The 14,676-nt window shown below is 40.1% G+C and overlaps 1 protein-coding gene across 1 annotated transcript in view; it reads left to right on the forward strand.

Annotated features, from left to right (window-relative positions):
- The window catches only part of LOC123801366 (uncharacterized), a 45,031-nt gene that overhangs the window by 1,802 nt on the left and 28,553 nt on the right, over window positions 1-14,676 (forward strand). Inside the window, exon 3 of the mRNA XM_087866072.1 lies at window positions 12,084-12,182. Within this exon, the coding sequence (XP_087722198.1) occupies window positions 12,084-12,182 (99 nt within the window). The remainder of the gene's footprint in view (window positions 1-12,083; window positions 12,183-14,676) is intronic.

Below are 14,676 nucleotides of genomic sequence, written 5' to 3' on the forward strand. Positions count from 1 at the left end.
ATATCTTGAGAAAAAGACTGCCATTTGCCTCTGGGCTCTTGTTTTTGTCTTCTGATGATTAATAAGGGACAGTTCACTTTTATTGCAAATGTAACTATTAGAGTACATGACTCTTAAGTTTTTTTTGATACCATGGGCTTCATTCTTTCAGTGAGAGAGTATGAATTGCCTACTTTGGAGAGGCACATGACTGTGTGGCCTGCTGGACACATGGTCCCTCTTGCTGTACTCTAAATACTGCCTTTGTGACCTGAAACAGTCAACACTTTTCTTAAAGCTACAGTGTGATCAGTCACTGCATTTTTGCCTTGTATGGCATTTCACATGTACATATTACCTTTTCTATAGATACGGCATAATTAATTAATTCCATTTGTCTTCTAGTCAACTCCAGTCTCAAGCCTGTCTATTCAAGTGCTACGTAATCCAGATGAAAACTTGAAAATAGAACACTGGCAATTTCAACCTTATAAAGTAACAAATTATAAGGTGTTATTCTTAATATTTAACTTAGACAAGATATATGAGAGAGTGCTTAATAAAAATAAAAACTATTGACTTTTATTTTATGTCAGGCACTGAGAAAGATAAATTAGGAATTGCTGCCAATCTGTAATCTTTCCATTTTTCTCCCTGATCCTGCTTCAGATGTTGTCCCAGTGCGAAACTCTGACTTGTGTTTTGTTCTTTATATATTAGTTTGCTAGGGCTTCTGTAACAAAGTACCACAAACTGGGTGGTTTAAACAACAGAAATTTATTGTCTCACAGTTCTGGAGGCTAGAAGTATGAGGTCAAGGTGTCGGCAGGGCCATGCTTCCCCTGTAGGAGCTAGGGAAGAATCTGTTTCAGCCCTTTCTTTTGGCTTGCATGTCATTTTCCCTGTGTGCCTATCTCTTGGGTCCAAATTTTCCCTTTTTATAAGGATGGCAGTCATATTGGATTAGGGGCCCATTGTAACCCAGTATGACCTCATCTTAACTAAATCTGCAATGACTATTTCCAAATAGGATCACATTTTGAGCTATTGAGGGTTAGGACTTTAACATGAATTTTGAAGGAGACATAATTCAACACATTAGTTCAGTATTTCTCAAGTTTGGTCCACTGACCAAAACCACTTGTATATTCTTATTAGAAATGCAGTCCATAGGCTTCACCCTAACACGTGATTCCCAAAGGAGGAGAGTGATTTGTGCCCTCATACATGTAGCAACATCTGGAAACAGGCCCAGGGGAAGGATGCTATGGTATCTAGTGGACCCAGAATGCAGCTTAACCACCTACAAGGCACAGGTCAGTCCCCACAGCAAGAAAATCATCTTTTAATATATTAATAGTGCCAAGATTGAGAAACCCTACTCTAGAACTGCCAGATCAGAATCTCTGGGAAGGGGGCCTGGAAATCTACATTTTGACAAGCATCTCAACAACTTGTATCCGTACTAAAGTTTGAAAACCACCACAGATACAAAAGCCTTTTCTAGGCGTATGAACATGAACCATTTTGTTCCAGATATTAGTCACCCCTCTTCTTGATTAGCCATGCGAACTACGATAAGTTAATCTAAGTAAATATTACTACTTAGCAATTCACACAATTTACAAGTCTCACCCTAACATTAATCTTAAACTGGAAACTTGTTTACATTTTAACACTTCTAAACCACATTCCATTGTTTTTGATCAACTGTGTACATATTCTTGATGTCCTTTGCCGAATGAGAAAACCATTGCAAATTTTTGGTTTGGCAAGGCAATGAATGCTTTGCCTCCTCCGGTCCACTGATTTCTGTTGTACTCTGAGTGACTGACTGACTTGTCTCTTTCACATATTGCTCTCATCCCTTGCAGTTCCTTCCATTTTTTTTTTTCCTCTTTTGGCATTTGAAAATATTTTTGTGGTACATTAGTGGTGCCTTAAGAACACAAACAAGAAAATGGTAGTGTCATAAAAGGCACAAGAAGCACAGGGAAAAATCCTAAAATTTCCATTAAAATAGGTCATTGGAAACCATTATGTACTGCAGTATATAACAAATGGAGAACTTGATGCCTTTCTAAAAAATTGTTTTAAGTATTCCCTTTTAGAGAGAGTCTTCTGTTTTCCTGGTAAGACTTCCATAGAGAATTTGCATCAGAACAGATTATATAATCTGAATATTTTGATCCTGCATTAGCCTCGTTGACTATTATATTATCCAAGTCAACTGTTTTACTAATGACCTTTTGCTGGTTTTCTAAAGTCATCACTGGTAAAATTTTGAGAACAATTCTGGCCTCCTCTTCCAGTAACCAAAACCCCCTAATAGTTTCTTTCTCTCTCAACGATTTCTTTGGAAATAAAACTTCTCATGTCATTCAGACATTCTTCCAGTGAACTTATATGACCTTCAAGACTACCTTTTTGGACTATGTGGCCTACAACTGTATATTCAGCTCTTGAATTCTAATGTGTAACCTAAGCTTGACTAAGCCTTCATCCAAAACACCTTTTAAAAAAAAATTTAACTTAATTGTTGAAAATAAGCAAGGCATGGAATAAGCAGCCTTTATACTAAGCTGAGTTTTTAATGTAAACATTACAATCAAATGTATAAACAGAACTGTGGTAACATAAGCGCAATCTATACAGTTCAATCCAGGAGAGCTCTTTTGTTGTGTTCACCTCCAAAACTTGATACCTAAATGGATGAAAGTTACACACTATAGTTCAGTTGGACCAGCAGCCAACTGTTGCTAGTAGTATAAACTGATCACTTAAAAATGAAGTCAAGAGACTTCTTTAGAGAAAGAGACAAGACAGAGCAGTGGCATTGTAACATCAGTTCTCCCTTTTTCTGTAATGTGTCCTACTGTCTGGAGGAGACCAGAATGAAGGACAAAGAGACAATGATGAAATTTTACAAGATTCTAATGAATTGGGCTTTCTAAATGACTGAAGGCAGAAAGTCATAAACTTGTTATCTAAGGGTTCCCACCCTCAAGAGTGATCCCTCGAGGCTATGGTCCTCCTCAATTGGTACCCTCAGGAGCAGGTTTGTCAATGAGAGGTTTTCTTTCCCAGTTGTCTCTTCTCTTATTAGAGAGAAGAATGTGAAAGAAAATCTAGTGACAGTGTGTTCCACCAGTACCCTGAAGGGTGAGAAGGCCTGAGACATACTTGTCTTCCTTCTGTGCTTGTGTCTTCTCACTACCTTGCTCCTATCTTTCTTTCAAGACCCAGTTAACACCCCGCCACTTCCAAGAAATGGGCTAGTGTTTATGAGAAGAGTGATGGACTGGAAGGTCTAGGCCCATATCTTGTCTCTGTTCCTTAGCTATTTAAGGAAAATCTCTTGTCTTAATGACTGTGTTTTCTAATGCTTAAAATGGGAACAATAATACTTGCTTCACGGAATTATATACTTGGCACACGGTGGGTGATATGAATATGTGTATCTGTATTTAAATGCCTCCCCCAGTTACTCCAGCATACATAATTTCTCTTCTATCTTCCTGCCTGGGCACATCCCTTATAACATGCACTTAATTTGCCACAGGATACTTTTATACTTGCAGATGTAAGAGATGAGTGAATTGAATTTTAATACTTAACAGCAACTCAGGTTCTTAAATTGGTCATTCCTATGCCCTCAGGCATCTTAGAAGTATTGGAAGAATGAATGTCAAAATCACATTTAACTTTCATGGCTCTTTCTGTCAAACAGATGTTTCCAAATAATGAAAGTAAGTGGTGGAGGGCAAGGGTGTGATAGAGGAGTAGGAAAATGAGAAAGGGAGTGGTTATGGAGGCATATCACCTAGCAGAGGGGGTAAAGATACGTCAAATGACTTAGAATGAGGACACTGGATCTCCTTACCTAATATTCCTTCTCTTTCTCAACGAGGTCTCAAATATGCTCAAGGGGATGCAGGATTGTCAACTCCACTTCTTCACCTAGGTTTCTTGTCCAGATTCAAGGAATGTTCTGTTCCATTAGTGGTGGGAACCTGAAACTCCATACTGTTGTGGAGAGAGGGTAATCTGTTCCACTTTGTGCTTAGCTCTGTGGGGATAAGGACCATGGTTCATTTTTTGTCTGATCATAGCACCTAACCTAGTATTTTTGTGAATGATTTTTGTCTTCTAAAAATATCTATTGAACTTTTGAAAATTGTTTTCTTTGTGTCAGTTGAACAGGGAATTTGAGGATTTTCTCTCTGCAAAGTACTAACATTTTCTTTGCTATTAAGGGGATTCTGTCAATTTTTAAGCTTCTTTCTTCAATAACTTATTATAGTGTTGTAAATGATTTAAAGTCTGCCGAATCATGAAAATTTTATTGCTTTTACTCTATCGGGAATGAATTTATGGATATCCGATTTGCATATTAACCGTAAATGAAAGAGAAAAGTCCTTTAGTTATATGCATTTTTTAAAGGTACCAGATTGCCTACTGAGAAATTAACTTCATTAATTGGCCACAGTGTCACTATGTAGAAATTTCTGGGTAATCTTTTAGTGTTGCATCAATTCTTATCTGTCCCATTAAGTTTATGAAATGTGATAGGCTCTGTCACCCAAAGGGATAGTAATATAGACATACCTTATAATTAGCCTGAACTTCTTTGAGGGTCTACATCAAGGAAACAAGTTAAATATGGATTTAAAAATTTTTCAAAGATACTGCAGAATCATGGTCATTTCTTTACAGTGTTATTATTTTTTTCTTAAAGATTTTATTTATTAGAGAGCAAGAGAGAGAGAGAGAGAACAAGTAAGCACACAAGCGGAGGGGAGGGGCAGAGGGAGAGACAGAGAAGCAGACTCCCCACTAAGCAGGGAGCCCAGGACCCTGAGATCACGACCTGAGCCAAAGGCAGACGCTTAACAAACTGAGCCATCCAGGTGCCCCTACCATATTATTTTTGAAGTGGCATAAAGAATGAAACCCAAGTTACTAAAAGGTTGAGCACTAGTAATGAATTGAAAAGCTGCTAAGAATATATGTATACAAATGGTATACTGCTTCCTGTGTTTATGTGGGAAAGTGACATTATGTGGCTGTTTCTCAGATTTCTACGTAAAATTATTTTCTGCCATAACATAATGAATCCTGTTTTATTTGTTTGTTTTTTCTCTGCATTCCCTAGAAAATTAGGAGAAGCCTATGAGCTGAATCATCACAGTGGGGATCAAAGTTCTTCACAGTATTCCAGGATGTCTATTCTGGGATGCAGTATGTGGATCTAGCAAATCTCATCTCTCACGTTCTTCTTCAGCCACACAGAATCCCTCCCTTCATTAATATACCATGCCCTTTGGACCTGCCCTTTGCACTGATTTCTACCTATCTTCTAGGCTTCAGTGCAGAACTCACTTCCTCCAGGCAGCATTCCCTCACTGGCCAAGGCTAGCTGGGCTGTCCCCTCCTATAAACTTACATAACACTCCAGGAGATCTCTCCTCTCCATAGCATTAATCACACGGTAATGAAAATTCCACTTGTCTGTGTCCCTTCTGTATGCTACATTCTGGGAGGACAGATGCCATCTTGTTCATCTTTGCAACCCCGTTGCCCACCCTGGGCCAGGCATGTAGAGATCTTCCACACATCTCTGCACAGGAAGGGGGGACTCGGTAGTGCATCATTACTATTGCCTTGAGCTTTGAAGACACATCAATGTGAAGAAAGTGACTTTTCCCTGAATTTTTGTAGTGTGACAGTCAATTTGTTTTAGCTTTCAAATTCTAACCTAAACTAATATGTGATGTTCACAAAGTAGTCAAGAGAGTACCATGTAGGTACTTCTCTGTCACTTTTCAGAAAAATGTACCAGTGGGGCCATTGCAAGCCTTTCATGTGACCCTGTTTACCTACGTGGGGTGGCCTACCTGTCAGTGCTTGTTACCAAACAGCACTTCAAGCACATGGATTCTTAACAGATTGAATCATCCCATTTTCTGGAAGATAATGTATCTACCATTTTGATATCAGTCAAGGGAGGTGTCATTCTAATGTTGCACATATGTAAAACCTTTCCTACTCCACAAAGCCTGTTTCTAGGTGTCTTAAGCTCCTGCATTATATCACAGGCTTCCTGCATATCTTCTTTAGGCTTTAACAACCACAGTGTCAGGCATGGTACCTAGCACATTGCAGGTGCTCCAGGAACAATGAAATCACAGGATAATAATTTTGAGTGTTATAGGGGCATATGGTCACTTTTCATGTTATTTAATTCATTCCTCATAGCAGCTTCAAGAGGTATTTATTATCATCCTTGTCTTATGGAGAAGGAAATGGGAGTTTAGAGATGCTGGAAGCTTACCCAAAGTCATGTCACTTGAATATTGGGCGCAGGACTTCAGTTCAGGAGAGTCTGATCTGAAGCCCACCCCTTTTCCACCACTGCATTCTACATTTCATTACATGCTTACTGACTCAATTTATTAATCATTTCCATAGGAGACAAATGAATCATCAGGCACAGCCAATTCATTGGTGGAGGGTTGGACAGGGAGGATGCTGATAGGTTATATAACTGAACTTATGTCTTTGGAACTAGTGGACTTAGCTATTAAGGATGATCAGAAGTACAATACAACCAGTAAATAGAGCTGTGAACACACTAACCTAACACGCAGACGTACGAAAAGGAGTAACTCTTCTTGATAAAAAACATCAAAACTAACTTCACCCACAGGTATTTAAGAGAAACAAGATGAGGCAGAAATGGCTGTTTGACTATGTCTTCCATCCATTCTCTTTTTCCTCATTAGAAACACAATACTAAAGGTCACGGTTCCTAACCCCCCTTGCAGCTAGTTTTGGTAAACTGAATTGTGTGAGGACTTCATAGAAGTATCCTTCAAAGGAAAGAGGAGTACCCTTCTTCCTTCTTTTTTCTGCCTGGCTGGGATGCAGATGTGATGGGTTGAAATCAAGTAGCCATTGTGGATCAGGAGGTGACAGGCCCAGGACTGACCAAAGCAGTGCCATAGGAAGAGTCTAGCTTCTGCTGACCTTGGAGCTGCCATTTCTGCTCTGGACTGCCAAATTCTGGACTTCTTCTATGTGAAAGGGTAGCAAACTGTCATCTTGTTTAAGCCCAAAAATGGAAGTGGAAATAGCCAATTTAGTGATTTCCGTCATTTAAAAAAGTCTTGCTTCTGTGTGTTATTCTGTTTCTTTCAATTTATCTCATCTTACAATCCTGCAGCTGTTTCTCCTTCCTGGACTCTGCACTGCGCAGTAAAACTAGCAAACAGCAAATATCATTTCTGTGTCATAGGCTGCTTGGGTATTGATCTTCTCTAACAAGTTCACAGTGAGTCCTTTGTAGGTGACTCCGGTTAGTGGTCAGGAGGACACATGTAAGCCCTACAAATAATCTCAAGTTTTGAATTATACACTTTAAAAAGTTAGGCCCTACCTCAGCTTTCCCTGATCTGACCATTAGCTAGTGCCACATCATTTCCCCCCCAAATGGCATATTATACTACTCGATACTTAGCAAATGTTTACTGAGTTTACACATAATAATGTGTAAAACATTGTGTTGTATACAGTGAATTCACAGATGGATTGTAAGGGTTTTGATTCTTTTAGAAAGTAATCAGTTTATTGAATAAGGTAAACTCTGTGAGGTACACAAGGGGAACAGCTTTATTTTTCTCTAACCCTCAAACATGCACTTACCTTCTCATTCCTGCCCTGGAGATAACCCTTCACATAGATCTCATGGCTTTTCAGCCGCTTGACTACCTGAAAAGTAAGGCTTCCTTTAAGGTATTAAAAGACAAGTACAGTTCAGCCTAAGTCCAAACCTAATATCTAATTTTCTAATCCAATTACATCTAATCTCACATAAAATTCAAAGTTTCCCTGGCCTCCTCCAGCCCCCAGTCCAGGCCCGAGCCAAAACTCAGGCATGCACAGCGCTCAGGGTGTGGTGTGTGGTCTCACACTCTCCCATTCCTCTCCACCCATTGTAGTAAATGCTACTCCATTCTAATCACCACCCTTTATTCCTGCCACATTCCCTCTTGCTCACTCTCCTGTCCTGTTGGCTCCTTTCCATCCAGAAAATACTAAACATGTTCTTGCTAAGGGCCTTTGGGTTTTCTATTCTCTCTGCATGGCTTTTCCCCTCACTTTTAGGCCTTGCCCCAATGTCCTCTTATCGGTGAGGTCTTCCCTGATCACTCCATCTCAAGCATCACACAGCCACACCCATCACTTACTCTGCTTTATTTTTCTCATCTCTCTGGTAAGTTACACTTCTGCTAAGAAGCAAGGCGCCTGTCTCTCCTTCTGCAGATTCCTTCCATCTTTATGGGGAAGGTTGGGAGGTAACATGCCTTTCTCTCTGTGTGAGGAGAGAAGAAAAAAAGAGCCCAAACACTCTCCACTCCTTTCAATTCCTGCTCTCCTTGACCTTCTTTTAATGATCTTTCACGATTTGGCCATGTCTTATAAAAGCTGGAAGTGAGGGTTTCATAGATACTGGACTGATTTCTTTTCTTTTTAAGATTTATGTATTTATTTTAGAGAGAGAGAGTGTGGGTGAGTCAGGGGAAGGGCAGATGGAGAGGGAGAGAGAATCCCAAGCAGACTCCCTGCTGAGCGCAGAGCCCACGCACGACTCCATCCCCCAACCCATAAGATCGTGACCTGAGCTGAAATCAAGAGTTGAATGCTCAACCAACTGAGCCACTCAAGTGTCCCTGACTTGTTTTCTTTTATTAAGTCTGACCTGGATGTTTCAGGCACTCTCTTTAGAATGGGGCAGGGGGGTGGTGGTAGAACTGTCTCTTATTATTCTCAGCTTTGGGACTTCGGCTACAGTATAGAGGCACCATGCTGAGTAGACAGGAACCTCCTCACAAACTAGTGTGCTCTGTTCTAAAAAGAATATTTGAATTTGAGATAATCGTATGATATGAGCAGACGGCTCAAAGAATTCAAGATGTCCAAATTTTAGGAAACAGGAACTTAGGCATTTACACAGCTCAAAAGCAATATAGAATTGGTTGTGCCTTACTAGGGTAGAAAGCTACTGGTTCTGGCTGTGCAGTATTCACTCTTCTTTCTGCTTGGACCAGCACCCTTTGGCTGCAAATTACTTGGATGGGTTCATGGATAGGTGTGTGACCAAATTTGGTCCAATTAGAACAAATACTTGGGCATTTGCTGGATAGGGATCTGGAAGATATATGCCTAGTGCTGTTCCGGCTGTCACAGGGAGAGAACTTGCCTCAGAGTGAGGGCAATAAAAAGGAAGGTGGATGTGAGAGATGGAAAGAGACCAAGGTGCAGGGATGTTGCACTGGATCCAGCCTTGCCTGAAGTCAATGCCTAGACTTTTTATATGAGTCAGTTAATTTCCTTACACCCCCCCCCCCCGCCATAAACCAAGTGAGTTGGCTTTTCATCACTTATGGTCCAACAGTGCCGCTTGTTATGCTGTTTATCGACTTAAATCTTTGCCTGTGCATTGTCATCAGACCTAGTACGTCCCTGGCATATTTTCTCAAGATGGACTTTTTCCAGGGAGTAATGATAATTAAAAGGACCTATTAATGTCCCGCTCTGGGATTCTTCTGGCCACAGGGCACCCTAGAAGGACTATTGTTAATAATTGTTTTGATAAATACAGTAATGTTATATTTGGATGCGTAGTTGTGTTTGTGATTCTGAATTTTACTGTTCTACGTATGGCTGAAGAAATTTTCTTTTCTTATTTCTTTCCTATAATAATTCAACAGGGAAGGCTTATATTCTTTTTATTCATCATTTTTATTAATCTTTAGAGAAACTATCTAAATATCTTTAGGTTACTAATCTTTTATGTTCAGGTATAAAGTATATAATTAACTCCAAAGGTACCAAAACTCTTTAAGGAAACTAAAAGTCTTTAACATTCAAAAAAAGGTATTCTTCCTAGTGCCTGAGACATTCCTCTAATGAAGAGATTTAAAAGTAATACATAACCCAGTCAAAGTGGTTTACATCTTTGAGAACTTTTAGTAATGTTATTGTTCGGAGAATTAATTTTTGGATGAAATCAGAAATTATTCCTGTGACTGTGATTTTATACACTTACTAAAGGATTTTTTTAAAGATTTTATTTATTTATTTGAGAGAGAGAGAGAGGGAGGGAGCACGAACAGGGGAAGGGGCAGAGGGAGAGGGAGAAGCAGGCTTCCCACTGAGCAGGGACCTGATGTGGGACTCCATTCCAGGACCCTGGGATCATGACCTGAGCCGAAGGCAGACGCTTAACCAACTGAGCCACCTGGGAGCCTCAAGTCTGCCAATATTAAAAAACAACCAGGCAATGATTAGTTTTCGGGGTCCTTATTTTAAGTATGGATAAATCAGGTAAAATATGAACATATATGTTGGCCTTAAACACAAATCAATCTAGAATCCTAAGGGTCAACTTGGTAGACAGTCTGGGAAACCAATGCTATACTCATTTCAAAGAAATAAAATAGGGAATAGATAATCTGTTCCTTATCTCCCCACCTGAAGTTATTTCCTGACACAACTCAAAACTCACAATGAGAGTTAGAATTCTAATGTGTAAAAACAAAGAGAGATGGAAGTTTTGAGTCATCTAAAGAACATTACCACTGGGAATGTGACATTAGGTGGCCAGGCATAAGATTTGGGGAGTTCAAAGGAACTTCTCAAGAATAGTTAGATTTTTCTAGTGATTTAATCTAATCCTGGAATTGCAAATAGATTTCAAATTAGATGTTAAGTCCAATTAGTTGACAGCGTTGTTTTCAGTGTTGGGCTGTGAAGAATCAAGACTAACTTTCAATACAGTGGAATAAGTTGGCAATTGATATCTGCCTTGTATGGGGAAAGAGATAGTGCAGCTCCCTATCCTCGTGGTTGCCATCCCCCTTTTAAGTTATACTTGGAGGTATGTTAGGTCACAAAGGGAGCTGGTGAGCTGGATTGGGTCAAAAACAACTATTCATGAAATATAGGTTATTAAAAAATGATTCACGGTGTACCTGGGTGGTTCAGTCAGTTAAGCGTCTGCCTTCAGCTCAGGTCATGATCCCGGGGTCCTGGGATGGAGCCCTGAGTCAGGCTCCCTGCTAAGCTTCTAAGGGGGAGCTTCTCTCTCTCCTCCCTACTCGTGCTCTCTCTTGCTATCTGTGTCTCTATCTCAAATAAATAAATAAAATCTTAAAAAAATGATTCAGAAGATCTTGTCAAATCACCAAGTGTATATAACTATATTAAAGGGAACCATATTACACTGATTTGGGTTAGAAATGTGAACTTTTCAGAAATATGGTACAACACCCAACCCCATAGAGAAAGGCCCTTGACAAATCTACCAATCTCTTTTAACACATAAAATGTAAGTCTTCAAATTTAGTAAAGTGTGAGAATTTCTGTTGGGAGACTATATAGTTGATCTTTTCTGTGAGTACCTCAAATTCACATTCACTATGTATCTTGCCACTCGGCACTGTAAATCTTTAATGGAATTCTAAATATAAGGAGGAAAGAAGTTTCTTTTCTTTAGCAAATGGGGCCTCTGTTATTCACAGGGATCCCAAAGTCTCTCCAATGGGTGACCCTGTCAAATCGAGGGATGTTTCACTGAGAATGGAGAAGGAAAATAGTGATGTGTCCTTGTTGATCACACCACATCCGGACAAATTCCAGTCCACATGTCTTGGGGGGGGGCTGTCCCATTGGTGGATGAGCTGTCACCTAACGAGGGTGACGCACCTGGTGAGTCAGGACAGTGGCAACTTCTTATCCAGCTTCCTGCCCAAACCCGAGCCAATTTTGTTTCTTAGCCAAACGACATAAAAAACAACTTGGGGAAAATACAAAATTATGTCCTTCTGAGACAGTCAGTTTCCAGTAGTGTCTGGTCTGTGGCTAAAATTTTAGTCTTGAAATTAGGAGAGCTCAGAACCTTCAAAAATTCAGCTTCCTTGAACCTCAGTTTTATTTTTAATTGGGAAGAGGGGGAGGCTAGAGGTAGAGACAGTAAAAAAGGGATTTCATATTTAATGAGTTCTAGATGTTTTATTTAAACAGTTCCCTGTTTCCCCAGACCATACCCATGGGCTCCTGAGAACGGCAATGAGATGCTGATCCTACAGATCGGAGGAAATAGAGGGACCCCTTCCACCTGCCACAGGAAGTCTCGAAGGTTCGTCACACAAACGATTTGACCTGTGGTCTCCCTGGCTACCTCGTGGTTTCAGATATTTCCGTGGCCCTGTGGCTCTTGAGATGGGCATGGTCATGAAGGTAGTACCTCACTCCTCGCTTGTGTTGTAGACTGTCTTTCAACAGTGCCTCCTTGGGCGGTTTCCCACGTATGTCTGGGTAATGTGGCCCGATGTTATTATTTGCCAGCACTACTGTAGATGTCTTTCCCCTGGGAATGGGTAGAAGTTCCTGAGGATTGGGCTGAGAACAATCCAACTGCATTCAAAATCACCTTTTCCTATAGAAAGCCTGTGCTTGTCGCTTTATCGTGCGTATAAGCAGCACAGACATTTTTCATTGGGTTAAATTCTTTAAACCAGTGGTCTTCAAAATTCTGTAAAACTCTGTGTCCTTGCACCTTTGCAAGTTAACATCTGAACACGTACAAATAATATATTTTAAATTATTTTCATGCTTTAAAATCTTTTCCTCAAAATCTCGGAGTTGCTGATTTCCCTTATTCCAATCAGACATTGTTCGTAAAGTGAGAGAGCAAATTATTTTTTCTCCACATCCTTGCCAATGCTTATTGTTTCTTGTATTTTTTATTTTAACCATTCTGCAGGTGTGAGGTGATATCTCATTGTAGCTTTGATTTGCATTTCCCTGATGATGAGTGATGTTGAGCATCTTTTCATGTGTCGGCCATCTGTAGGTCTTCTTTGGAGAAATGTCTGTTCACATCTTCTGCCATTTTTTAATTGGATTATTGATTTTTCTGATGTTGAGTTGCATAAGTTCTTTATGTATTTTGGATATTAAGTCTCTACTGGATATGTCATTTGCAAATATTCTCTCCCATTCAGTAGGTTGTGTTTTTGTTTGTTTGTTTCTTTTGTTGATTCCTCTTCTGTTCAGAAGCTTTTTATTTTGATGTAGTCCCAATAGTTTATTTTTGCTTTTGTTTCCCTCCCCTCAGGAGACATATCTAGAAAAACGTTGCTACAGCCAATGCCAGAGAAATTACTGCCTGTGCTCTCTTTTAGGACTTTTATGGTTTCAGGTCTCACATTTAGGCCTTTAATCCATTTTGAGTTTATTTTTGTGTATGGTGTACGAAAGTGGTCCAGTTTCATTCTTTGCAGGTAGCTGTCCAGTTTTCCCAACGCCATTTGTTGAAAAGACTGTCTTTTTCCCATCGCATAGTCTTGAGTACCTGGCAACTTACTGGTCCTCAGGAGACATTTATTGAATGAATGAAAGAAATGAAGTGTCTGCCTCTGGTTACTGAGTTGCTTTTGACAAGTTTAAAAATGAAACTTTGAATAGTTTCCGCATCCCTCTGAACATAATGATTGGCTTTGCGGACTCTTCATCTTGCCCCCTTTTTGCAAACCACATTGGCGAACAGAGCACAGGCTAGGATTCCTGCCCTCACTGAAGTGACATTAGAATATGGGTGTTGAGGGGCACCTGAGTGGCTGAGTCAGTTAAGCATCTGACTCTTGATTTTGGCTCAGGTCACGATCTCAGGGTCGAGAGATTCAGCCCCACATTGGACTTTGTGCTCAGTGTGGAGTCTGCTTGGGGTTCTCTCTCTCCCTCTCCCTCGGCCTGTCTCTCCCTCTCTCTGTGTCTCTCTCTTAAATATATATTTTAAAGACTCTCAGTGCTGAACTATAATATAGTTAAGCTGCAGTTGTCACTCATATTTCTTTAGTCATATTTCTATTACACATCTCATTACAGGTTTTTAAGAATGCCCTTGCAATTATAGATATATATGATCATGGAGCCCGGGCCTGCAAAAAACCAAGCAGCTGTCAGTGTGTGATCTGCCAATGTACTTTGAGAACATGTATGTGTGTATATAATTGCTTGCTCCTTCCCTTCCATGGAGCCCTCTGGAGCCAGGGCTCAGGGACAATGAGATCTTCAGTGTTTGCTGATAGATCAAGGCCAAGAAACTCAGTTTATAGTGTATAGTGTGTGAGACCTTAGGATGGTAGGAACACAGCTTCCCTGAAAAAAGAAAATATGTATTCTGAAATAGTTTTGACATGTTGGATTTATGTTTATGTCATTTTTCATTGGCTTTTTTCAAAGCCATATCACTCAAGTCATTTCAATATAGTGAAAATGTGTGTAGTTAAAAAAAATTTCTTTCCTGCAGGAAAGCTATATCCACAATAGTGGCCTTTCAGTTTTTGGTTTTGTGTCAAGTTCAACACTACAAACAAGTTCTATGCAAGTGAAAATGCAGACAGAACTTTCCCCCCAATGGTTTATCCCTAGAGATAAGTCCCTTTAGGATAGCCCTCCTAGGTGCTAGCTCTTAGCTTCCTCTTTAGGGGAATGTGCTCTGTGAGATCCTGGAGCCCCTCGCTGAGCCAGAGCAGACAGTGGGGCGAATCAGAACTCTGAAACATGCAGGTATATATCCTGAGCCCAAGGGAGGAGGATCTCTGCAGGGCATCATTATGCTTGTAATT

This window comes from Ursus americanus, chromosome 2, assembly GCF_024610735.1.
Source record: "Ursus americanus isolate L20-20 chromosome 2, mUrsAme1.1.p, whole genome shotgun sequence".
Lineage (NCBI taxonomy): Eukaryota > Metazoa > Chordata > Mammalia > Carnivora > Ursidae > Ursus > Ursus americanus.